The sequence below is a fragment of the Heterocephalus glaber genome, unplaced genomic scaffold (assembly GCF_053883595.1).
Source record: "Heterocephalus glaber isolate CG9 unplaced genomic scaffold, H.glaber_assembly_v1.0 deba00001587, whole genome shotgun sequence".
Classification (NCBI taxonomy): domain Eukaryota; kingdom Metazoa; phylum Chordata; class Mammalia; order Rodentia; family Bathyergidae; genus Heterocephalus; species Heterocephalus glaber.
In genome coordinates this window covers 5030685-5058640 of record NW_028258365.1, presented here as the reverse complement: position 1 = coordinate 5058640, position 27956 = coordinate 5030685, and the positions used below count along the sequence as shown (strand labels likewise).

Sequence of the window (27956 nt, the reverse complement as noted above, 5' to 3'; positions counted from 1 at the left end):
TCGGCTTGTACTATTGTGTTATAGGAACGGCAAGTTTCCAGACATTTAACACACCAATAGTCTATGATGTGATGGGGGAAGAGATTAAAATACATAATGTTTTTGAATCCCAAAGTTGAGATGAGTTTTCCTTTATTTCTCTGTGCTTACTTAGGAAACATAGCTACATATGGCTATTCATTTAAAAAAAAAACAAAACTAAAAACATTTATCAATTTGAGGTAGAAAGGGGAGCTAGGGACACATGAGATTCCAGATAATAATTGTTACCTTTACATGGAAGCTAAAACCCTGAATCCTGCTGCCTCTCTCCAAACATTATAACCCTCTTGAAAAGAGCACTGAGCTTGAAACCTTTGTTCTTTAAAGCTTACTTTTCTATATATCCAATGCCTTGATTTCTTCATAAAATCTTTTTCTCTGTTTCAATCTTTGCCCCAAGAACACATTTAAGGTTAATATTTGTGGAGAGAATATAGTTGTTAAGCAACTTATACATCAAGACATAGTTGGCATAAAATAGTGTAATTATTAGCTTTTAAACCTTTGATTTTGCATAAAAACAAACACCTAATAACTTAACAGTTGATACTTCAGGAATCCTACCCTTCATCAATTTAATTTTTTTCTGCTTGACTTTCTTCATTTCTTTATTTTTATTAGTTGTGGAGGAAAAGGGCCAGAGGCTGCAATGTGGGGGTAGAGTTGACAGCTGGGGTCAGTATGGAAGCTGGCAGTAAATGACCTCAGAGCACAGATGGGCAGACATATTCGTGGTGTTTTGAGTGCATATAGATTGGTGTGAGTGTGGGAACAGACTTTTATAAATGTACAAGGATAGAGAAAAGATCCTGGTAAACTCCTGGTAATTTCTGTAGAAATTAATGAAAACCCTGACCCATCATTGTTGTACCCTGAGATGCTAGCCTCATTTATCTAAATATTTGATGCTACTTTGTACTTTCAGTCATCACCACTTCAATATCCTTTCACAAAATTATTCTCCAAAGTTATTTCCAGTTTTAAGTAAGCATAAGTAAATCTGAAAATTGAGATTTCATCTGTACAGGCAAGATGAAAAGTAAGTTTCAAGGGCCAGGGAGATAATTATGGATGGTTTGAGAGAACCATGTTGCGAAAGGAACTCACGAAACAGATAAACATTTATGGACGAGGCTCTTATTTGTCCAGGTTTGAATGCTGGAAGGAGATACTAAAAAGTACTAGAAAATTCATAGGAAGATGAGCACTTCTTGATGGTTGAGGGTACTGAGTGGGCAGCTGTGTGTATAAACAGTCTTGTTCTGTAGGCAGCAGAGTCTTTATGAACCTGAGATTGCAGTTGTTAGCAAAGAAAGAATCAAAAAACAAGAGAGGAGAGAAAATAGGAGTTATGAACAATGGTAAGGAATACACATTTAAGAGAAGTATATTGAAAGTTTAGAATGTGGTCCTTAGAGACAGCGGAGTACTGCCGTGTCATAAAGAAGGATAAACTTTGAGACCACTGTGTTAAGTAAAATAAATGAGACACACAAACTTCAATATCACATGGTTTCTCTTATATGAGAAACTCAAAATAAAAGACAGATAATACTAAATAGGAAGATAGATCTTGTGCAAAAGGGAAGAGGACCAAGAGATGGAGGGAGAGGAGTGGGGGCGGGGGGGATGAAGACAAATAAGATGTGCTGTGTACATGTGCCAATTCCCCACGAGGAATGTAATCATTGTGTACTGCACACGTACTCATAAAAAATAAAAATCGGGAAAATAAACAAAAAGAAGTTATGTTTTAGAATTCCCCTTTTGCTAGACCTTGTATCAGAATAAATTATAAAGGATCTGAGATTCATTGTCTTTGACTTGAAGGAGTAGGAAAGTTAGAAATAATTTCACTTGCATAAATAAAACTATTATCATGAAAAGAGAATGAGACGTTTGTTTATATGTTTCTGCAGATAAAGTAAAAATCATAAATTATGATTATAGGTGAACTATTATACTATGTGACAGTATGGAACTACTATTCAAAAATATATTTAATAATAAGTAATAGGCTGATTACAAATCAGTAGTAAAATCATTTTTTCTTTATCATAGTCTCCCAATAAAAATCATTTCTTAAAATACTTACCAGTCTATTTTGTGTAAATTTAGAAAATTAGAGATAACTTTACTAATGAGGTGTGATCACAAAATATAGTGAATGTTTAAATCCCAAAATATTACAGTAAAACACATTGCCATTAATCCAATCAAAATCCCCTCCTCACTTCAGACACACTTATCCCATTATTCTTGTCACTTTCTGGAGCAGTTCTGGATGTCTTCTTTTATGAGTGTCTTTAGTTGCACTATCATGACTACCTTTATGTCCTGAATGGATTCGAAACATAACATTTACTTTTCATAGTCATTTTGACTTTGGGGAAGAGCCAGAAGTTGCACAGTGCCAGATTTGGTAATTGAGGTGAATGAGGACACACCGTAATGTTTTTATTTGACGAAATTGCTGTAAACATTTGAATCAATTCAAGTCATCAAGGCAGCCATGAAAAGACCCAAAAGAGAACTTCCAGAACTACTTCAGAAAGTGGCAAGAAGAGTGGGATAAGAGTGTTCAAAGTGAGGGGTCATATTCTGAGGGGATTAACATTCCCTATGTTTTTTTATCATACCATGAACTCTTTATTGATCTATACCAAAGTTTTGGTGCATGTGACCAAATTTATTGAAATGAAATTTATTACATTATTTGATTAACAGCAATACTTGATAACTCAGAGTAATTCTAACTCCTGTTTTCTGGTTTTACAGCTTGGCTCATCCTCTTCTGTGCCTTTTACATCTATTTTTTCTCAGCTTTTTATGACTGTTGTGGTTCCTCTCATTATTGGACAGGTAAGTTCTCCAATTTCTAGCCCTTTGTTTCTTTATAGATCAAATTGTGAATTCTTGTGTAAGGTCAGGGAAATTGAGTGAAATGATATTCACAGGGAAGAAACAACGAATTGAAAATAGATGACTGTGAAAAGATAGCTTCATCAACCACAAAATTCCTATCTTTTAATTTGTAAATTAGCCGGGGATTTAGCTCAGTGGTTCTGGTGCCTGCCTCTCAAGAGCAAGGTCCCGAGTTGATCCCCAGTACAAAATAAACATTTTGTAAATTAATATTAATCTGCTTTGAGCTATATATAAGAATTCCTGAACAGAATATTAAAGTTAGACCTTAGAATATTTAGTTTCCTTTTTTATTCTTATTCAACAGGACTCAGAAAAAACGTTCTTCCAACTTCTTATAACAAGTTCCCAATGAGCATATAATTTAATTATAAACATATAAATTGTAAAGCAAGGTTTTTGTTGGTTGGTTGATTGGTTGGTTTGTTGTAAATCATAGGAAGCTATGGTAATAGAGAACAGAATTTAATGTACTACTGCAATGAGTGAATCTGAGAGCACCAGTACAAATGACCAAGAGCACAGATTTTAGAGCAACTAGACTGTAGACTTAGTTCTACCTTTCATTTGCTGTGTGACCTTGGGCAGGTCATTTACTTTTCCTGTCTCCAGGTTCATAATGTGGTAACTATTACAGCGTTAGTAACAATCTTAAAATGTTGTTGTGAGGATTAAATGAAATAGGAACACATAATAAAGTTCTTGGCATGGAGCTGATACAGGCAGATGCTCTGTAGCTCCCTTCATCATCACCATCACCATCACAATGATCACCAGAGCGTCTGCAAATACTAAACAGGAAGCAGTTCTTTGAAATACTGCCTATAAAATGATGTATGAATAGACAGTATTTATGTGCTGGTTTTTGTCAGTTTCTGAGAGGTTCCTATGTGGGAATTGTGCAGGGCTGTACCCGTGGGCAGGATGAGAAAGTTGGCTAGGATGACATCTTCCCTGCACAGTTCCCTGGGAACTGTGGATCAGAGAGGACCCCTCATAGTTGTCCTGCTACAAGGCAGGAGCACCTGGATTTTGCATTCCTGCCCTGACCACTCAGGAGTGGCTGGCTTCCATCTCACCCACCGACGGCCGTGACGAGAGGAACTTCCCTGTGATTTTCCATCCAGGCAACAGTCCCCGTTCTTTCAGGGATCTCTCGGTGGCTGAGTCTGCCCACCACACCGTAGCATCCACTATACAGGCATGGTATTTAAAATTTTTAATTTTATGTTTACAAAAGGGGCTAAATTAGCAAAAATGGACAAGATTTAAAAGCACTCAAAGAATACTATTCAACTAAGTATAAAATAGTACTTGCCAAAAGTTCTTCCTCCACAGTGCTGATCTGATAAGGGGAAGTCTGGGTAGATACATCCCCTGCCTACCTTTCTAATCTCCGCCTCGTTTCCTACCTCTACTTTCCCTGGCTTTTTCTCAATTTTTCCTATCCTGTCTGTTTAAAATGTCTTTATACTCTCCCTCCCACCCCCGAGTTTATTACTCATTTGACTCTTTAATTCAGGCTCTCTTTGAACTACCTAATGTATGTTTCCCTAGTTATTCTCTATTGCAGCACATTATTTGATTTCTTTCTTGGCCATTCTCATAATATATATTACCTTTTGTATGCTTGCTATTTGTCTCCTCCATTAGGCTATAAGCTTTATGAGTATAGGAACCATATTTGCTTTTTTTACTCTTACATTCCCAGACTATAGGTACACAATAAATTGTATTGGGTGAGCAAGTGAAGAAATGAATGAATGAGGTTCTGTGATTCATATGGGATATTCTCTCGTATAGAGGCATAATTGAATCCACCTGTCCTTCTCATCTTGATGCAGTTGAAGCTTTGGTTAGCATTAGTTTAAATACATACTTATTTTCTTGGTTCATAAAATAACTCCACATAATACTTTGAAGGACATAATTATTCTTCCTTGGAAATATCTCTATTAAGCAATGCTTGTCTTAAAACAGGGACAAAAAAACAAGAAACCCAGTGCCCAAGTTATTCAATTTTTTATTTATAGGGTCATATCATATATATAATTAAAGAATATTTATCCAGAAAAAATATGAACTGTTAGCTTGCTCATCCTTTGTGTGACCAGTACTAGTCAGTAAACTGAAGAGTAATAAAGGTAGTCACAAAGTAACGTAAGTAGTTTCTTTAAAGTACTGTAGGTACCAACATACTTTAGTGCCATTCTTCAATGAAGAAACCCATATGCTTTCATCTACCTGCCCCTCCTCTTTGTATTTTATTCTTAGGAATTAACAATCACCGGCTCAGTCCTGGAGCTTCCAGTCAGAGCCCAGTCCTGCCAGGATCCTGCAGCTCCGTCACCCCCATCTGCACCAGGTTTCTCAGGATGACTACACAGAGCCCACTGACTCTGTATGAGCTGACCAAGCAGAGCCTGCTGAACAGTGAGACCACAGCCAGCACTGCTCTGCATGACCTGCCCCCTTGATCTTCCATAAAATTTTCATGGAGGCCTTCATGGGGGAACACAATGAGGTACTGAAGGTGATGGTGCAGCCCTGGCCTTTCCCCTGGTGACTTTGAGGAAACCAAAGACCCCACACCCTCAGCTGGGAGAAATCACACTGCAACAGAGAAACCTATGGACTTTGCAAGCCCTACTGGATGGAACTGACATGTAGCTGTCACAGAAGGTTCACCACAGGGGGAGTCTGCAGGTGTTGGATTGGAGGAATGTACACTGGGACTTCTGGACTGTAGGGCCCAGAGCCATGAGTACTGCCCACTCAGAAGATGCCAGCAGTAAGGAAGCAGGCAAGCCTGGGTTGAGGAAGAAGAAGCTGACCTTGACAATATTCGCGTACCTTTGCTTTGAAGCCTGGAGTAGGTCTTGTGCCACCCGTGATGAATTGCAACTCTGTCGCTTGAAGTGGGCCAGGAAGAGAAAAGCTTCAGTACTCCTGAGCTGTGAGAAGGTGATGATCAAGTCCCACGCTGTCTTTACAATCCTGGAGCTTCTTTGTGCTGTGCAACTGGACTCTATCCAGGAGCTGGACGTGTTCAGTGACTGGGGTCGGGAAAGCATGAAAGCATTTGTTCCTCAGCTCAAGAAGATGACAAACCTTCGCACATTTCCCTTCAGCAGGCTGAGCCCAGAAGTGTATACTTCAGCCTGGAAAAACAAGTGGCATTCCGGCATCTACACTTTTCACTTAGGACAGATGCAAAGTCTCTGGGATATAGATGATGTCTTCTTCCTGGAAGGAACTCTGCACAAAATCTTAAGGAGCCAGACCCCCTTGGAGGCCCTCTCCTTGAGTTCAAGTCCAGTGAAGGAATGTGACCTAAAGCATCTGGCCCAGTGTCCAGGCACAAGCCAGCTGAAGTCCCTGAGTCTTAGGAAGTTCTCAATGAAGTCATTCAACCTGGAGACCCTCCAGGCTCTGCTAGACAAACTGGCCAGCACCCTGGAGACCCTGGTCCTAGAGAACTGTGACAGCACAGACCCCCAGCTCCTTGCCATCTTGCCTCCCCTGAGCCGCTGCTCCCAGCTCAAGACCTTCAGTTGCTATGGGAACCCCATTTCCCTGGGCATCCTTCAGGTCCTGCTGCATGAGTGTACCGCACTGAGCCAGTTAATCTAGGGGCTGTATCCTGCCCCCCTGGAGAGCTATGAACCCTGAGAAATTTCCCCAGGTCTGTGCTAAATTGGCACAGGTACTGACAGACATAAGGCTATCCCTTAGGGTCCAGATCTGTACCTACTGTGATTGGTGCATGGTGTACCAACTGTATACGCTGGAGCCCAGTGGGAACTGGGAAATCACGGAGGAGTTTCGCTATCGAAGTAGGTTTAGATGTGACAGTTGTGTGAATCCCCTGCTTGGTGATCATAGCTTTCTTCTGTAGGGGTTCCCTCAAAGCTTCCAGTGCTCACAGGTAGGACTTTTAGAAGTGACTGGATCATGGGTGCATGATAACTCATCAGCGGACTTCTCTACTGAGTCTACAGCTCAATGTGATGCAGGGAAATGAGGCGAGGTTAGAGGAGGTGGGTCACTGGGGGCATGGCCTAGAAGGCTGTGTCTCTCACCCTCCTCTGTTTATCTCCCTCTGCCGTACCAACCTATGAACTGAACTATAAGACCAAGTAAACCTTTCCTCTTTCAAATTGTGAGTGTTATCTATAGTGTATCAGTGACGATGGAATAGTGAATTCACATGCATATGTCTGAAGTTAGTGTTGCATAGATTGTCAAGGAATGAGCATAAAGGGACTCTTGGCAAGTAAGGTAGAACACGTCCAGTGTCTGGGCACTTTGGTGAGTGCCAGCCTGAGCTACATTGTGAGACTATCTCCCAAAAAGAATAAATACATAAATAAATAAATCCTCAATATAAAAAAACACACAATTACCAACCCCAGTCTCTGTGTCCAGAAGCCACCAGTCAACCTTGCCTCCTCCCTCTCCTTGCATCCTTACCCTGACATCCAGGAAGACGCTACATTTTAGCATTTCTGCCTGAGAAATCATTCACATCTGGCACCTGCAACTCTTCACACTGCCAGAGAGAGTGGTACACCTCTAAATTATCCCACCTTCCAAACTTGTTTCTCTGCTGTGAATCTCTCTGATTCCTGTCCACTGTCTTTACCACCTCCAGGGTGGTCATAAAAATTGAATCAGATCATGTTATATCTCTCCTTAACACCTTCCCTGTGGCTCCCTGTCACCAACTGTCTGGCCCACAGACCCCTTCACAGTTGGATCCCAACCCACATGGACTCCTCTTTTGCCGTGCCATGTGCACATCCTTCCCGCAATTGAACATGCCTTCACTGCCCCCTGCCTTTATCATGCTGTCCCTGTCTTCTCTGTCAGGAAGCTCCCTCAAGCTGAGTGTGGTGGTACATGCATGTAATCCCAGCACTGAGGAGGCTGAGGCAGGAGGATAACTGCATGTTCAAGGCCAACCTGGGCTACATAGTTAGTACAAGGCCAGTCCAAACTACACAGCAAGACCCTGTCTCAAAAAAAAAAAAGGAAAGAAAGAAAAGAAAACCGCCTATTCCTAAAGACTCACTGTATAGCTCCCCTCTGAAGTAAAGCCCACCTACTCACATTCCCCTGGCCTACCCTAAAGTTCCATCTCTCCATGGTACTTAATTCACAAATATAGTTTTAAGGACACCATCATTTGCAGTCGCAAGCATTTGATCCTCTTCTAGCACAGACAAATAGAATTCACCTGGCTTATTCACAGGTGGATATTGGATTCATTCCTTGCAGTTCAGGTATCTTTGAGGTTCGGCAGTAATGCTCAAACCCTTTTGAAAATTGAGAAAGGTGATTATTCACCAGGTAGGAGAAATCCCTGGCTCAGTGTCTTTCAGAATCTCTGCTAATGTTTAAAACATGTCAAAATCCAAGTGTTTACTTGTCACCCCCATAATTTCAGTTTGCCTTTGAATGTGGCCACTTTATCTACCAACTAGAACATAGTTGTTATTCTCCTCTGAATTGACAATGTCTTAGTCACTTTCCTTGTTGCTGGAACACAATAGCCAATACTCACAACTTAAAGGAGGAGAGGTTTATTCTGGTTCACATTGACAGACATTTCAGTCCATAGTTGGTAGGCTCAGATACAGAAATGACATGATAGAGGGGGCTGGCACGGAGGAATGTGGCTCACTTCAAGGCAGTCAGGAAGCAGAGAGCAAAAGGAGAATGCTTCCACGTCATCGCCCCAGCAAACTGCCTTTTCCAACCAGGCACCACCTCCTAACAGTACATTTGGCTGTGGATTAGGAGTACTGTATGTCCCAGATCCAGTCATCAGTCCATACACATGAGGTTTTGGGAGGATATCCCAAATGAAAATCATACTATGACCCTCAGAAGAATCATAGCCATCTCATTATGCAAAATGCATTCAGTCCATCTCTAAGAGTTGCCAAACTCTTAATCATTTCAGCATTGCTGAAAAGTCCAAGTCCAAAGTTTCATCTGAAACTCAAGGCAAACTCTTAGCTATGAACTCCTAAAAAGTCGAAAAGAAGGTTAAGCACTGGCACCATACAATGGTATAGGTAAATATTCCTATTCAAAAGGGAGATATAGGGACAAAGAAAGTAATAAGACCAAAGAAAAACTAAAGCCTAGCGGAGCGAACATTAAATCCAGTAGAGCCATGTCCAGTAGATCACCTGGGGAAAGTTGTAGCAAGATATGAACTACAAAGGGCTTGGGTGGCCCCACACCCTTTGTAGCCCTCATGGTCTCTCTTGGGTTGGCTGTGCTCACTGCCTGTAGCTTTCCTCAGACGTTCAACATTCCTGGCTTCTCCAACTTTGTGGAGTCTACACTGCACTTTCAGTTTCACTCTCACACCTTCAGGCACTGCCCTCTCAGGGCACACTGGCTAGCTTCTCAGGTCTTCCTTTGAAATCTGGGTGGAAACCTACTTGACCCCACAACTTTTGCATTCTGCATGCCCATAAAACCAGCACCACATGGATGATGCTGAGGTCTGCCATGAGCTCAAGCAGTAGCTGGCCCTCCTTTGATCATGGTTATAGAGGCCTCAGATTGCCTGGATGGCTAAGTACTGTGAACTCAAATCTGGGGAACCAATTCTTTAGCCATCTCTTCTCCAACAGAGGCTCTCTTCTCAAAGCAAAGTCTTTCACTTTTGCACCTTTAAGCCTGTGAAAAATGAGGTTATACTGATTCTTAAGATACCCTCAAACCATCTTTCATGTTTCCTAATGCAAAGTACATGGCTTTTTTTTAATGCTAACTTTTTTCAGCAATCATACTGTCCTTTGCTCCAACTTTTCAGGTGCTTCCTTTCTGGCAAAACTGAAAAAATTTAAATGAGCTTTTGTTCCTCCTTCTTACTCTAATCCTGACTGAGAAGTACTCATACCAGAGCCTGAACATTGGGCTGCCTTGAAATTCCCTCTTTTAGATTAATTGGTCTAGTACCCTTAGTCTAAGTCTCCTACAAAGTCTTATAACATGAGCAAAATGTAGACAAATATTCTAACAGAGTGTTACATACGTGTCTCAAGTCCAACTGCTACTGGAGTCCTTGTTCCCAACTGAAAGCTCCTTAGCCTGGCCTTTACTACCTAATTCCTATCAGCATTCTTTTCTTCTGAGCTCCAACCAGAATTTTCTGTCAAGCCTGGCTTACAGCATTCTATTGCTTCTCTGGCTGTTATCTCCAAACCTTTCCAAACCCCTCCCACAAGCCAGTTCTCAAAGCTTCTAATGTTTTAGAAGATAATTGTCACAGCAACACCTTCACTCCTAATACAAAAATCTATCTTAGACACTCTCCTCATCACTGAACATAATACCTGGTACCCACAATTTAAGGGAGGAGAGGTTTATTTTGGCTCACATTTACAGATGTTTCAGTCCATGATTGGTAGGCTCAGACACAGAAGTGGCATGATGGAAGGCCTAGCATGGAGGAAAACTTTTCACAGGAAACAGAGTAAAAGGAAGATCCAGGGAGGGAGATGTACCCTTCCAGACCACACCCCGGGGAACCATCTCTTCTGACCAGACCGAGCTCCTAATAGCACATTTAGCTAGGATTCATCATTGGATGAATCCACTAAGGAGTACAGTGGCCCCATGATCCAATCATCTTCTAAACACATGAGCCTTTGGGGGAACACCTGAGCTCTAAACCAAGACAGATTGAGTTCACTGAGCAAATTGAATATGTCACACAAATAATTTAGTTTTGTGACCCATTCTGAGTCACTGAAAAGTGGTGGTGACTGTTTTTCTAAAGGAAATCTCTGGAGCCGCTGTCATAACTCAGAAATTCTGGCCAGTGATCTACCTTTAGAAAGCCATCCCACCTTGGTGTATAAGAGAAAATGTGTGCTCCTCTTCTGTCTCTTCACAGAGCTGTGCAAACTATATGAGTCAGAGCTCAGGCAGCTGTGCAATTGAATGAAAGTGGCCATATACAGATGAAGCTTCACTTGCTCACCTGCTGCTCACTTCTTGCTGTGCAGCCCAGTTCCTAACAGGCCACAGACTGGTACAGGTCTGTCATCCAAGGCTTGGAGGACCCCTGCTTAAACCATCTCTAGAGTACTTTTAATACCTAATACAATGGAAATGCTGTGTAAATAGTTATTGTGCTATATATTGTCTAGGGAATAATGACAAGAAACAAAAAAGTATACAAATTCACTATAGAGGCAGGTTTTCTTTTTTTTTTTTTTTTATCAAATATCTCCAATCCTAGATTAGTTGAATCCACACATGTGGAAACTATGGACATAGAAGGCCAACAGTATATAACTTTTTAGAATATCTGTTGATGGAAAAAATAGGTTTTTAAAAATATATGTGAAAGAAAAGCCACATGTTCAGCACCTTCTCGTGGTTTCGGTCTCTGGTGCCATTCCTAGCCCATGGGTACATTAAGACAAGGGACAGACCATATATAGGAATAGATCCTGTTATGTGGATGCTGCTCCATGAGAATGATCGTCAGGTACCTGAGGATGAGCCTCTCCACAGACAAGAGTTTCCAGGACCACACTGCCACCTCAGTCCCCTGCTCCTATGACCACACCCTCACAGGGTCCTGGCCTACAATTAATTGTATAGATAACCTAGGGTGCGACGATACTGCATTTCAAAGATATATACTCACCTTATAGCGACCATAGATTTGTACATTTATTACTAACGCCTTCCTTGGCAGGGGGTACATATGGTATATTAAAGCAGGAATTCCCTTTTCTAATGCACAGTCAAGTGTCAGCACCCGCCACCGCCGGAGTCCTGTTTGACCTTAGTGATAATCTCAGAGCGCTCCCTTCTGAGGTACTACCTCCATACCTTATAAGCTCATTGTCCTCTTCAGTAACTCTTAAACCTCATCAAGAACCCCAGTCAATTGGCCTTACTGTCTATCTCCCTTACCCAGCGGAGTCTCCATAGTCTGGCGTCATAATCACTCCTTTGCCAGTATTCTCAACTCCTTCACCCTTTTTTCCCTTTACTGTGTTGCTCAGAAAGGCCCAACCCTGGTTAAACTCAACTCTGCCTTCTACCATGAATGCAGCCGAGCTGCTTAGTTTCTATAGTCGCTCGCTCAGTGTCATCCCCTCCTGGCAGAACTCAGCTTCCTCACCTCACTGGCTCTCTGTGTTACTTACTTCACAAAGGCCGAGTCACGTTGCTGCCTGAGAGGCAGAGCTGTGCTTCTAGGAAAACAATATGCTTCATTTTAAATTCATGACCCCAACTTAAAATGCCATGTATCACCTCCCAGAAGACCCACTCTTCTTCCTTATAAGATTTGCTTTCCTCCCCTTCAAAAGGATGATTTCACCCTAACCTCTGCTTTTAGGTCCCCTTTATTTCCTAGCACTCTCCCACCTCTCCTTTACTCTTGAGGCTCACTGACTTCCTTTCTTAAACATCACAGGCTCATTCCCTCCTCAGAGCCTCTGCACTGGCTGTTCCCTGTGCACGGAACACCTCGCCACTTTGGGCTCCAGAGAAAGGCCCTCCTCAGTCTCCTCCAGTGGCCACCCCATTGCCACTCCATCACTTCCACCAAGTTTAGATTTCTACTTAGTATATTTCGGTACCTGCATCTTATTTGCTTGTTGTTTTACTTTTTATTTTTCCAACTAGAATGTCAGCTCCATGTGAACAGGGACCTTGTCTGCCTACTTCATGTCTGTACTGACCCTAAATGGTGCAGTGTGACCCCTGACCTGCTCATAGGTTCCAGTCTGGTGAGACACATGCCAGGTGGCATAGGCGACATAGTTTCTCAGTTGTAACTACCATGCCAAATTATAAAAATAAGAATTTCCATAGATTGTTATGTACATTTTTCAAAATGAGATTTTTTTTGTCATTATCTCTTGAACAAACAATAGCAACTGGAGGGAAAAGAAAAATACTAAGGGTATGAGCTGAATAAATTTCCCCTAAACTTTTAGTAATAATACAACTTTATCATTCATCCTCTGATTTATATTTCTGAGCATGAATTTTATTTTTGAGTGTTGTTTTCATCTAGTACTTCATTTTGCATTTTGGTTGAGGTCATCTTGTACTGGCTTCAATGTGATAGGAAGCCTCACCTGGTCTTTATCACTGCTCGCTGTACACAGGACCTCTAGGCTTCACTTTCTTTTTCTTTTTTTTTTTTTCGGTACCAGGAATTGACATCAGATCCTTGCGCTTGCAAGGCAGGCGGCGAAACCACTGAGCTAAATCCCTGGCCCTAGGCTTCACTTTCTTTCTCTTATTTTATTTTATTTTATTAGTACATATTTGTAATTCATGCAGTTTACAGTCAACTTGGGGCGTGGTTACGTGCACATATTACAGCCTGTTTTACTTTCTTGTCTTGTCATATCCTGTATCCCAAAGGTGCCATGACTCTTAGATGAGAGTAGTCTTTCCAAAGATGGTTAAGATTGCTTCTTCTGAATTCTAGAAGGAAATAAACTTTGTGCCATGGCAGCATTTCCCATGCTCTTCAGCTAAACCCGTTCAATACATCTAATGCTCACAACAAATACTTATTTCATGCATTATATTTGCGAGCATTTTATAAATAAACATTAATAAAATAGAATTTCTACTGCCTTTCATTATTTTCTGCCACTTTGGCTATAGTTTTCAAAGCAGTACACTGAAACCTGCTTTTTCCCCTATATGTGAATAATTGAAAAAGCATATTTATACATTATCATTCATGCATTCTTGGGTCTTCCATTGGTGATTAGTTTCACAGCTTGAGATTGGCCTTTCATGTTAAATAAGATTCAGCTAAAGCTGAACTTAGTGTTACTAATGCTAGTAAAATTTTGTTCTCATAAAATTTGATACGAGCTGTTTTTACTGCTTTGTATGAGTTATATTGGGAGAAAAGTAGCTGTTACATTATGTAGTTGGGTAACAGAAACGTCACCCAACTAGAACTTGGATATAAGAATGGGGATCATTTACTATGTACAAACTCTCTTTCTAAAGCATTTCATAATTATTTAATCACTTAATTCTTCCTGTAACTATGTTATACCCATTTTACAGATGAGGCAAAGGTAAGTTAGTGAATTTGCCCAACACTACAAAGGAGTGGAGCTAAGACTCAGGCCCTAGCACACCTGGCTCCAGAGTTTATGCCTTTACCCCTATGTTGTACTCTCTCTGGAAATAGAGGTCTTATTTCTACTCATCCTCCCGACTAGTTTTTTAACATTTTATGCATGCTTGGGGACCCTCTGTGCCTCTATTTTCAAATATAAGCTTTGCAGGATAATATCTGCAATTATTTCTCATGTGAGTGAAATCAAATAGAAATTTTTTTTCAGAAAGTAAAGTAGGCAATGCATGTTTGTTGAAACGATTTTTTTTTTTTGTTACCAGGGATCTAACTCAGGGCCTTGCACTTGCCACTGAGCTACATCCCCAGGCCAACCATTTTTTATTATTTACACTTTTTACAATATATTATTTTGAATTTAATAAATATTTAATAAGTTATTTTAAAAGAAAAGTATATAAATTTGGTTTGACTTCACATATGTCTCAACAGGATATTAATGAAGGACAAAATACTTTATGAAAATATATAGGTTTAGTGCAATAGAAGATAAAAATTAAAGGAAGATTCTGAAGCCACCTTGAACAAAAATAAATTTAAAATTCAGGCTTAACATGAAAAATTATATATCATATATCCTCACTCAAAAACTCATTTATAAATGTAAAGATAGAGTAGAAATAAAATGCAGGGAAATACTCTGACAAAGAAATTAAGGAAAGTAAAATGACAGATATTCTACTTCACAGTCACCTTGGCGTATAGACATTCCTCATGTAAGACGTCATTTTTACAGATTCTCAACTTGGAGTTTATGTGGTATTTGATAGATAACTCAGCTTATTAGAGTTACAAAGAGTCAAATTTAAGTTTCCCTTTTAACTTTTCCTGCTACTTTATTTAAAATAAAGAAAATCAAAATGCTGAAGGTGAGACAATAAAAAGCTTTCTATGGAAGCTTTTTTTTCTTCACAGAGAAAAATTATTGAGGATTTGTCATTTAATTTTTAATGCCTAAATTTCATTTCATTTTAATGCCTAAATTTCAGAATTAGTATAGATTCTGAAGACACCACTGGCTACCTCGTCAGAGTTTCTTTTCTTTCTAATCTGGATTGTCTTTTTTCCCAAGAGAGAAGTTGTATTTATCTCTTAATAGAGCCTTGTTTCCTGTAAGGCTATTAAAATTTTCTATAAGGCAAAAAGAAGTTTGGAGAATTTGAAAAGGACATGAATTCTTAACACATGGAGAATCATCAGGTTGAAAGTTAAGTTAGGGCCAGGGATTTAGCTCAGTGGTTTTGCCACCTGCTGCACAAGCACAAGGACCCGAGTTCAATCCCCGGTACCAAAAAAAAAAAGAAAGTTAAGTTGCTGAACTGAAAAAAGATGACATTCCTGGAGTTTATAGACAAAGCACATCTTTGAAGCATGTCAACACTGCCGCACCCAGTTTTGTTTATGCAACATTTTCACACTTTTCTAGCTACGCAGTGCAAAAGCATCTGCTTTGTGAATTTAATTTTAGAGAAAGATAGAAAAACTCTATGGAGCCTGGCAAGATAGGAAATGGTTTGCTTAGGAAACAGACAAATGCCACCATAAGACTAAAAGTGATGAAAGACAGGTTTTTCTTCTAAGGTTATTGTTTCTCTTGTAGGTCCACCTAGTTCCCAACTCTTCAGTTGTTTTTGTTTTTTGGTTTTTGGTTTTTGTTTTCAAGATTAAGTACCCAGCGTTAACCTATGGATATGTTTACAAGAAAGGCATTTTGGCTAGGAAGATCCTGGACTCGGGAGCCCTTGTTTCTTGCTTATTACAAGAGTCCCACTGTACTGTGAGACTCTGAGCACTGTATAATGGAGAAAGAGGTTATTGGGTTAGGCAAATCAAGTTAATATCAAGTTAATGCACATGTTCACTAATGATTGGCTATTTGTCTTGGTTTTAAAGTGACTTTGGCTTTCAAGATACACCTCACTCATATTTATTTGTTTATTTTGTCAGAAGGGGGCCATGGTGGTGGAAGAGGAAGACACTTTTTCATTGAGAATTGAGATCATACATTATGTAGCCTGTGGCTGAGAGGAATCTTATGTGTTTTAACCATGGTATATAAATGAGATTGAAAGACATCATGGACTTCACTAATTCTATATATTTTCCATTTGTTTTATTTCCTAAAGGAGTTGAGCTGTATTAAATTTAGGACACTTTTGGCTTTCTGTTGCCAAACACAGTAGACTATGAAATGACCCTATAAATGAAGTCCCTCCATCCCCTTTTGTCACCACTCATGGCGACTTATTTGAACATGAGGCCATCTGGGTGACCTATGATACTTCAAACACTGCATCCAAAATTTATGTCCTAACACATCAGTCCATAATACTGTGTAGCAGAACTGATCTTACGTCTCTATATTTTACTGCATTTTTAACCTTAAAGAAATGAACACTAAATAAATTACTATGATGTTGGATCACTTCCCCCATCATAATATTTTATTAATCTAGCTATCATTTTAATTGGATAATACACATTTTTTAAAAAAATTAACTATTTGTCTATATATAACACTCCTTTATCCTCACCCCACCCAACCTTGAATGTTTTATTCCTGTGCCTTGTACCAACTGATAGCCTTTCTGCCAAGACCTCCTTTATTTATGCTATTATTTCTCTTAGTGAGTCCTTGAGAACAGCTGAAGTAGATCCAACAGCCATTTTTTCAAAGGTTCTGTTGAAAGTACGATGTCACCTCTTATCTTTGGGAGATACATTCTAAGACCCCTGTGGATGCCCAAAAATATGGATAGCACCAAAACCTATATATACTCTTTCCTATACAAATGTACCTATAATAAAGTTTAATTTATAGATTAGGCACAATAAGAGATTAACAACAATGATAAAAAAATAATTATAGTAATGTACTGTAACAGAACATATTTTAAATTTATAAATTGTTTATTTCTGGAATTTTCCATGTAATGTTTTCAGACCCGAGTTGACCTGGAGTACCTAAAAGTGCAGAAAATGAACCCATGGATTTGGGGAAATAAATGGAGTTTATTTTGTTTTGAAGTATCGCCACGGCGCTTCTCAATGCGCACCTGGGACAGAGAAAAGATGTGCTCCATTGTGAATTAAGCCTTTTTGGTGACAGAGTTGATGACGGCAGAACCCCATCAGCCCTATCAGGAGAAATTCCCTGACCTCATTATTGCTAATGGATCCATGCTAACTAAACCTGTTGTGAAATCTCATGTTCAATTATGCAGAATAATGAGTGACTCAAAACATAATATGTCTCAACTGTCATCCTTATGATAGCGCTTACACAGCTTCTTTCAAGAGTAAAATAAGATTTGAAGTAGAATGGTTCACTCTTATGTCCAAACACAAGTTATCATCAATATTCAGACTGTCCTGATTTTTAAATATCTGATTTGATTTTGAAATAAGAGAAGATTGCTCTGTAGCTTTTTTATATTTCACTGATCATTTTATAGGAAAGTTAGGACAGGTTTATTCATTTTTAAGTGTTAATTTTGGAATTCTAAAAGCATGCAAATGGCATTTGTCTTTGGATTCACAAAAACTCTAGATAGTCAGAGTTTAAATTATTTAAACTCCCACAACACATGCACTTTTACTTTTCAAGCATGAGTTATAATTTAATTAAAAACTTCTGCTGCTTTGCTAGCATTTTAAATATTAATATGTTCCATGGATCACTTTTGATTATCTACCATCTTGAAATTCTTGAAGATGTCAGATTTTTAAGATTCCCAAAGTTATACTTGGAATTGTCTGTCGAGGCAAAGGGGACTGTGATAATTACACACATCCATTAGGATCAGCAGAGGAGATAAACTTTGGGGAGGCTTAATGGGCATGTCTCGGTGACAGCTAGCAAAGAGCATTTGGCATGATTAAGGATGGATTTGAATGTGGTTGAAAATACACTCTCATTATGGACACCCAGTGGAAGTTGCACTACAAATGTTACATTCCCCAGGAGAAGAGTGGCATGGCAGGGAAGCTTTGAAATCCACTGTGGCCATCATCCAAATTATTCTCTTCTCTTTATGTCTTTCTGCTGTCAGAATCCCTTTGTGATGCCCAGTTCAACTCCCTTCATCTCTGAAAAGAGGCAACCTGTTGCTCTCTGTGTTGCAGATTGTCCGAAGATACATCAAGGATTGGCTTGAAAGAAAGAAACCCCCTTTTGGTGCTGTCAGCAGCAGTGTGCTCCTCATGATCATCTACACCACATTCTGTGACACGTTCTCCAACCCACACTTTGACCTGGATAAGCTCAGCCTCCTTCTCATCCTATTCATAAGTAAGTTGGAAGATGGGGCCCTGATATCCCTCAGTCTTCTCAGGAGCAGTGTGAAGTAATCCGTGTGCCTCAAACACATTTCCAATGTTAATCTCATTAGAAACCCATACTTCGTTTATATTAATACATATTTACTCAGTGACTGTCTTGTGTATTTGTTCTTTAGAAAGACATCACTTATGCACTTAGGATCTTAATCTCCTTTGGGTTTTTTTTTTATGTCCATTACACTGTTTTCTGATTCTCAATAGTTGATGTCAGATGAAAGAAGCCTTAGTATCTATCAAATGCAAAAATCTGATTGAGCACTCTGCCACCAATTTAGTTTAAGTTTAAACTGATCTTAATCCCTATTTTGATTTAAAAGCAGGATTGATAATGTGTGATACCATTATTTTATATGGATAATAATTTGAATACATTGGTTAAAATGTGAACATTTACATATTTTCTAATAAAATATATCTAAAGTAATAGCATTTCATTTTAAGGAACAGTAGGCTATAAAATGCCAGTAACTGCTAAAGCTCAAAACCCCAAAAAACCAAAGACAGTTTTTATTAATATTGTAACAAAAGACAGCTTTTGTTATTAAGAATGAAGATGAGTTATTCCGAAGTATTATATAATACCACATTTGTGCCATATATACTATATATACTCATAGTATAAACCAGGTCTTTCTAAATTAAAAAATTAACTAAATCTTAAATGAAAAAGGGTTTTTAGATTCTCCCTCAGTAGTAATCGTAGATTGTGTCTGGCGATGTTGCCATTAAGAATAGGCTTAATTCTACTGATTTAAATGAATCTATCAATTTAGCAGTGTACATTTGTTCAGTTTATTCATTTGTTTTTTTAGATTTCAGATAAAACTAAGCACATCAGTAAATATACTCCAGATACATTGCTTTTATAATGCTAACTTAGGTTCAATCTTTTTTTTCTCTCTTCAGTAGTATCTATTCAACTGAGTTTTATGCTCTTAACCTTCATCTTCTCAACAAGGTAAGTGATTTGGTATCTTTTGTTAATTTCCTAAGTGAGGAATTATACTCCTTATTTGGCTACTGTGCCGCTATACTGTCCCGTTTTTTTTCCCTCTTGTCTTCGACTATTCTTTTTCACTCTCTGCGACCCCAAAGCTGTAGTCATCACCAGAAGATGTGTCCTTGGTCCTTGTCTCATCTGTCCATGTCATGTGCTTAGACAGCCTCCTCCATTCTCCTGGCTGGAGCTTTCCTCTTCATACTGTTGAGATTCAGGACTATGTTTTCCTTACCAGTAGTTATCTTCCCCTGACTGTCTTAAGATCTTAGCTCAAGGGCCAGGGATTTAGCTCAGTGGTTCTGGCGCCTGCCTCACAAGTGCAAAGTCCCGAGTTCGATCTCTGGTACCAAAAAAAAAAAAAAAGATATTAGCTCAAGATACTCAAAATAGAAAATTAATCTTTTTCCCCCCGAAACTTCCTCTTCCTCTTTTGTTTCTTTTTTGGTACCGGGGCTCGAACTCAAGTCCTTGTGCTTGCGATGCAGGTGGCAGAACCACTGAGCTACATCCCCAGCCCCTCTTTACTTATTTTTAATGGAACTACCATCCTCAGAGTTACTCAGACTGGAATCCTTCCCACCATTTTTTAAATGTCTTGACCCTAATTTTGTAATATTTATTCTGCTTCATAGCCATTTCCCTAATTCAGGTTCTTGGTACCTCTTCTGTCCAGTCTATTGCAGTGTGTATCTTACTGGTAAGTCTACTTCTAGGCCCAACCGTTCCTATCCATTTCATACTGCTTCCAGTGACTCCAAGTTCTGATGATCATTCTCTTGTTCAGATATCCTCACTGTTTGGCCAGTGCCTGCAATGAAGTTAATTTCTTAAGTCCAAGGCCATCCAGTCTAAATACAGTCTCTGGAAATCACCACTGGTATTTATGCTGCCTAAGCATTAGGTTGAGGTAAAATCATTGCTATTCCCTAGAACACTTTTCCTTCCCTTGCTTAGGCTGTCCTCATGACCAAATTGTTCTTCATGTCTTAGTTTCTCTTTCCTGTTCTTAAAGGATCACCTTAAATGCAACTTCTTCTGCTGGGATTATTTATTTAACAATTTTTCTTTTTTTTTTGAGACAGGGTCTCACTATGTAGCTTAGGCTAGCCTTGAACTCATTATGTAGCCCATGCCGGCCGCCAACTCACTGCAGTCCTCCTGCCTCTCTGCCTCCCAAGTGCTGGGATCACAGGCGTGCACCACCATGCCTGACCTCAACAGATACTTAAGCCTTTGGTATGAGAAAGTTACCATAGTGGATGCCACAAATAAGAGCTGATTCCAAATCCTGCATGAATTTATAGACTAAACATGTGCAGTGATAATAACTAAGTGCACTCTGAGTAGTATAGTAAGCCAACCTGTGCTCCATTCACAGAAGAAGAAAGCAGTTCCAAAGAGTGGTGGAGCCCAGCTTCATGGGAGTGATGCAGTTGGCCTGAGCTGTGAAGAATGGCCACTTGTCCAGCAGACAGAGAGGCAGAGAAAGTGTTCTTACAGAAGAAGCCACAGTGTCTATGTGGACATGTACAGAACAGCACAGTAGTAAAGGAGGATTAAAAGTAACACTAGTCACTGGCCAGGTGGGCTTGAGTCAGGTTGACTGAAAGACCAGTGAGTTACCACAAGGTGAGGGCTTAGGGTATTGAGGAGGCTTTTTGAAATCATGTCAGGGCCTGGGAGGATGGGCACAGGCCTCATGTTAGCACTTGGCCTATATAGCACTTAGTATAGCACTAGGCTGATGTAAACAGTCAATAAGAATGTACTGATTGATGTAATTTGAAGCATTTCCCCAAGCTTGGGGTTCTGATTTATGAAGTAAAAATAAAGCCTGGAGCCCTTGAGTCACAGAGACAATGTGCCTTAGTTGAGTAAGTCAGAGAGAAAGAGCTGTTTTAAAGTTCTTTTTGTGAATGGCTTGTTGTGTCACCTTTCAGTGGCTGTTTGTTCGCTGGCCCTTGTGGAGGAAGTAATAGTCAGGCCTGTTCATCCTATCAGATAAGCAGGATGCAGAGAGCCTGTTAATAACTGAAAAACTCCTTGAAAAGATGCAATACTGATCAGAAACTGCTGGGATTCCTTACTGAAGGGGGACAGCGGGAGAGGGACATCACAACTAGTTGAATTAAAATTAACAATTTTCAGCATGCAGTAAACTAGTCTTTCCTAGTGACCTGGGTTTAAAATCCTTCTTTGCCACCTGATTTTGCCTTTCCTGAAATTCTGTCATACTTTGAACTTATTTGACCCACTGTCAGTCAACACATTCTTTATTAAACCATAAACTATGAAAAAGTGATTATCAGATTCCAAGGTAATGGGTGCATAGCCCCAAAACAAGCCACTAAAAATTGGAAAATTTAGGGCTGGGGATTTAGCTCTGGTTTTGCTGCCTACTGCACAAGAGCAAGGACCTGAGTTTGATCTCCGGTACCGAAAAAAAAAATTTTGGAAAATTTTCAAAGGGACAAGATTTTGAAGATGACTTTCATCTGTGTTGTTGCTGAAAGCCCCCATAGCTGCTAAAGCTTTTATTGGAAGAATGAAAGATGCCTGAGGATGGTCCATACAGTATTTCTGGTGTGGTGGCAAGACTATGATATCTGGCCTCTTTGCTACTGTTTTACTGATGAGGACCCAGACTTATGGTAGTTTGCTTTAGTACTTGGCTAAAATCAGATTGTAGTAGTTTAATAACTTAGCTAAAATCAGATAGTATACCTAGAATTGAAATCCATTTCCGTTTGACGTTTCCAAAAGTATTTGTTCGTGCTTTGCTCATTGCTCTGTTATTTTAATTACTTTTAAAATTCATGACTTGTTTTAGTTAGAGAATTTAACTAAAAGAGTGTTTAACTGAACTCTGAACCATTTCATTGAAGATACTAAGAATTTGAATTAGAACCCATTGATTTGTGCCCTCCTGAATTCCATTTCCTTTTCCTAGTTTTGGTTCTTTCCTACCTGACATTGGTGAAATTGATATCTGTTGTATGTTTTCACTTTTTTTTTCCTAAGCAATCCAATAGGGCCAGGATGTAGCTCAGTGTTTCTACACCTGCTTGGCAAGCGCAAGGTCCTGAGTTTGATCCCCAGTACTGCAAAAAAAAAAAAAACAAAACTAATCAATCCAATAAATCTAATAAATCCAGATGTATTTATTTACTTGGCAAAAAATAAATCTCAGCATAGAAAGCAGCCTGTTTGTTATGCAGCATGCTTCAGCATCGCAATAATGGAAAGTTCAACTTTCTTGCCACATTCTGCTTCTCTTCGCATTTCTTAGATTTACTGTCTCGGTGTGTTACCATATCAGTGAGCATTTAAAGTAGATTTAACAGTCATATATCTGTCTACAAAATAGTATCAGGATTCAAAATTCCAAAGCTAGAGCCAGACAGACGTGGGTTTCAGCTCTTTTACTAACTTTGTGACTTTTGTCAGCCTCCTTATATGTAAAATTGAAACAGTAATAGCACCTGTATTATAGGAACATTGGAGAATTAAATAATATGCACATAAACCCCTCAGCATTATGCCTATGTATATATAGTATGTGCTGAATAAATGTTAGCTACTATAGGATGCTTATTATTACATCAAAATAGTTTATATCAAAAACTAACAAGAAAAAGGAGTTAGCTGTTCTAACTTTGTAATACAGTCTATGTCAACAGTTGCTAGAAAATGTGAGTTACTCATCAAACCAAGTCAACTATCCATAGTGACCTAAGTTTTAGCCAATATTGGGAAATGGTCAAAGATAAAGAAAATGTTGAAAAATTTAGAAAAAGCACAAGTTGAGAATCTTTAAAAACTATGTAAAAAACAGTTTGGCAGGCTGATAACTGGAGTAACAGACACCTAGACTCACTAGAGTGACAAAAGAACTCTTTTAGAAAAGATGAGGAGAAAAACAAATATTCAAATAGTTACATAGAGCTGTTAATCCTGTAAGGTAGTGACTCAGTGGGCCTCTCACCACAGCCCTGGGAGAAGGATGGTGGGGAAGGAGGGAGGAAGAGATGGAGGAGAGAGGCAAAGCATACCAGACAGGCAATCTCAGTGGCAAGTCTGTACCATCCCGATTAGGCAGCTGAGCCTGGGAGCTCTTGGTTGCCTGCTTACGGTCAGACAGATGAGGTTTCCCCCCAAAATGAGCAAAGACAAAACAACAGCACAAAAGTATCTCACATGTAAGTTTCCTCCTCTAAAAAAGGTCCCTCCGAGGACCTTTTCTGCTCCACATTCTGTGATTCTCCTAGTAAAACCTGACATGTTTTCCCCTGTGAGTACCACAGAGGAAGGCAAAATAAATATAATGTGGAGAACCCTGATTGAAAGCTTTTTCAGAGAGAATAAAAAGACCACTTGGGAAGAAAAGGAAATAAACATCTCCAAGGAAGCCAAAGTGATCAAAAGAATTATAAAAACAGGATAAAAAGAAAATCAGTATTAAAAAGAGATAAGGTAGAGTTAGAAAATAAATAATAATGTGATTCCTTTCAAGAACATGAGCAGACCCAATAGAGATGTTCCTCACTAAAAATAATTGTAGTCATTACTATTTAAATATAATGTTCAGGACTCTGTCTTTCTGTCTTTCTGTGCATTGTGCTGACCTTGTCCCGTGAAGCCACCCTTGACAGATGATGGCGGAGAGCAGGTTACTGACCGAGATGGCCGCTCTCACCCATTAAATTATTTTGTAGTGGTTTGTTTGGGGTTTTTTTCCTTTGTTTTTTTTTTTTTTTTTTTTGGTACTGGGGATCGACCACGGGTCCTTGCACTTGCGCAGCAGGCAGCAAAACCACTGAGCTAAATCCCCGGCCCCTTTCCTTGGTTTTTATATTGTCTTTTTGAGAAGGCAAATTGGCCTCCAAAGTTTGGGGCAGCCTACTTGCTTGTTATGTGACATTAGGGAAGCCACTTACCCTCTCTGTGCTTCACATTTCCCCTGTGGAAAAAGCAAGGCAAACGCCTTCTAAGGCTGTGCTGCAAAGGAGGAAATGCAGGCTGCAAAGCATTTAGGAAAGTGCTTGGTCATGTTCACTGCTGTGGCCTCTCTCCATCATCAGGAGTGGAGGGCTACATGGGCATCTGCTCCCCGAACTCCCCCTGTTGAGATAGACTGTGAGGATGTGGTGTAGACTGTTCTTGTGTGGTTAGGGTTCGAGTTAGCCCTCTGAAGAGGGACATGGCTTTAACTGTAAATAAACATCCCTAATCTTGTGATCCTCCCTTCTACACTGATGGAATTTGTATCAGCAGAACCGTAGAAAAATGTTACTCTTTACCCAAGTCAGAGGTGTCCCTGTGCGGGCCTAGCTTTGGTCCCCTTACCTGGAATGGGACAAGCAGGCTAACCCTGTAAGTAGCCTCTTTAGCCACGCTCTAAGTGATGCTCTAATTGGTGACAGCACCAGACCTATCGAATCAGAGCCCCAATGACCAGAGACTTTGACACCCTGGAAATGTGCAAAACTGGACATGAGCAAGTTCAAGTGGAACCAAGTTCACTCGAGGTGAAGTACACTGCCAGCCTCTCCAGGAAGAAAGCCGAACTGCATAAATCCAGATGTGGTCATGACTGGTCATAACCAAAGGTAGCAAAAGACTGCAGAGGCCACAAGCCTTTCTGGGGATCATCCCAAACTCACTTGCTCCATGTCCTGCAGTCACAGCTGAGCCTCCCCGCTGCAGAATTCACTGTGACTTGACGCTGTCACATTCCCCAGGTGGCCTGTTTCACACTTCTCTAATTTCTTTAGGTCCCATGCCTCAGTATCACCTCAAAGTCCATGGATAAGTAAAATGCCTCACACTTTACAAGAGTAAAAACTGACTGAAGTTACCTCTGCTTTGCCATTCTCTGCCTAGGAAATGTCCATAGTTTTGACCTATCTTACCTGCTTTTGCTTCTAGTTCAGACTGTGGGAAACTTCTCTGTGCAGTTCAGCCTTTAGTCACATCCTCTTGGGCCTCTCTGGGCACCTGGTTCATTGGTTAATTCTTTCTGCTGTGTCTTCACTCTCTTTGTAATCATGTTCAGATCTCCCACGACCCTTCTCTTCTCTCCACCAGGTTGATTGAAAACTTGGTCCCTTTTCACTGCTACAAATCCAACATTCTCTCCTTGGCCTCCTCTCAAGCCCCACTGGGCTCCCTCTTCCATTCTCTGTTTCCATTAAAGCTTTCGTGTTCCTCTCAGTCCTGTGCGCTCAGAGTTTCCAATGTCTCATTAATTCCTCCTCTTTCCAAACAATAACAAGAATTAAAATATCAACCAGGGGCCGGGGATTTAGCTCAGTTGGTTCTGCCGCCTGCTTTGCAAACACAAGGTCCCAAGTTCGATCCCCGGTACAAAAAAATAAAAAAATAAAATGTCAACCAGCATGCATTAAACATTTATAATGTGCCAAATTCTTAACGAATATCAGCATTTATCTTTACAATGCCTAAGAGGCAGGTAGTATTCTCCCCTTTTATATAGAAGCAAAAGGAAGGTCTGGATCTAAAATCAAGTGTGCTTGCCCCCAAAGCCTCTACTGTTGAGGGAATGTTGCATAAAAATTAACAATTGACAAGTTCTGTTTTATTCTAACTCCATGTCTCTTATCCCCATCTCCTGCCCTTCTTCAAGCCCTTCTAGCTCCCTACTTCCTGAATGGCCTTTCTTTAGTTTTATACCATGCTGTATGATTACTTCTGAAGAGCAAGTCTGATCGTGTCACTCTACCGTCCCAAGTTCTTCCACAGTTCCCCTTGTTCCAGTTTACCAAGCCCACACTCCTGGTCATAAGCAAGAGTCCCTGTACACAAACCAGCCTGAAAAATCTTCCCTTTGCTAGATTTCCCCTGCACCCCCATATTGCAGTTCCACCTTCCCTTACCTCCTGGAAGGCTGTGTGCTTGTCATCACCTCAGTCCCTGCCACATTAGAGGTGATGATCCTCCTCTAATGGCGAATCTCTCTCCCCCCCTCCCTCCCTCTCTCCCTCCCTCCTTCCCTTTCTCTCCTGCTCTCCCCCATTCCTCTCCTCTCCCCTCTCTCCCATCCCTCTCCATTGCCGTCTTCGTGTTTTCTTCTCTCAGCCCATATATTTACAGAATTATAGAGTTTCCTCCCCATCAGGTCTACCATGAAGAATAAAGAGATAAATATGTCAGAAATGTAGTGCAGTGTTTAAAAACCAAGAGTAACATCACAGTGTACATCAGGATCAGATGTAGGGACAGTCAAGCAGTGTCATTACACTCAGGTGGCACACATCTGTGGAGAATCCTCACCTGAGGTGAGAAAGCAGAGATCCAGTTGATACGAAGAAAGGGCTGGGAGGAAGGTGGTCTGGAAGCTGAAACATGCTTTTTCAGAGTGAGGAGAGCAAGGGCCATTTAAATATCCTCCTGACACCTCCACATGGGATGAGGGGGAAGAAAGGGTTCTTCTTCCCTCCGGTGAGAAACCAACAGAGAAAATGGTGTGGAATCTTTTTAGGGGTTTTTCTAGATAAGGGTTAAGACTTCTTGCAGCAAAAGTCATACATGGTGATGAGATTTCTAAGGGAAATGTGGGCTCTCTTTCATTAGAGATCCTTAAAATTGGGGAGATTGTTGTAGCTGCAGCTGCATGCAGTCGGTTTCCAGCGCATCGTGTTTCTCTGAGCTGTTCTGTCAGAGCTTAGGGCAGGGAATGAATACACTCACTATACCATCAAACCCTGGTCCTACAGAAAGGAATCGTTTCTGACATATAAGGGCACAATAATAATAATAATGTGGTCATGATTCTCTATGCCTTTAAGATCTAGTGTAGGAAATGAGATTATGATATCCAGCTGACTCTGCTGAGCCCCCATAACATTTAATCAGTTTTGATGAGATGAGATGTTCTGTCCTGTTTAAACTTATTATAATAGTAGGACTTCGAAGTTAAGAGCACAAGCAAGGGAACCAGCCCTGGCTTGGATCCTAGCTTTGGCACTTACCAGTGATGGGCCCAGAATAAGGCAAGTGATTTCTGTGTGCCTCGGTTTCCTCATCTGTAAATTAAGTGATGTTTCCTCTACTTTGGGTGGTTACTGTCTACACTCAGGTAAAGACCTTTGAGAAGTGCCTGTTACCCCCAGTAACTGCTCAAAAAATGACAATTGGGGTTTTTTGCTCCAACATCCTGTTAAGATAAGAGTGTGATTGGTTCCACGAGGATGTGTTGTTCCTGGAGAGAAGCATTTTTGGAGACAAATAAATCCTTTCAATGTGATGGGTAATGTCAGGTGATAATCTAAAGACAGCTGAGAAAGCGCCTTGCTGGATTATTTTCTCAAAGTCCTATACCACCATGGACTGGTTATACGTGTGATCTTAGAAGCCCCCCACCACACAGTAACTATTCTCCTTTCCATGGATGAATGTATCAGAAATGTTCTCTAAAAAGAAATTCAGACATTTCTGTACATTTGGGCCCAGAATTACTTCTGT

General features: G+C 40.1%; 1 protein-coding gene across 4 annotated transcripts in view; it reads left to right on the top strand.

Annotated features, from left to right (window-relative positions):
* Slc10a7 (solute carrier family 10 member 7) overlaps positions 1-27956 on the top strand; it is a 245218-nt gene that overhangs the window by 185213 nt on the left and 32049 nt on the right. The window contains exons 7-9 of one of the 4 annotated variants that reach the window (XM_004868926.3): positions 2821-2904; positions 18257-18422; positions 19379-19430. In XM_004868926.3, coding sequence (XP_004868983.1) covers positions 2821-2904; positions 18257-18422; positions 19379-19430 — 302 coding nt within the window. Of the gene's footprint in view, positions 1-2820; positions 2905-5241; positions 5261-5342; positions 6653-18256; positions 18423-19378; positions 19431-27956 lie in introns of those variants that run through there. The other 3 variants (XM_087193353.1, XR_015443972.1, XR_002390581.1) reach the window with 3 other exon arrangements.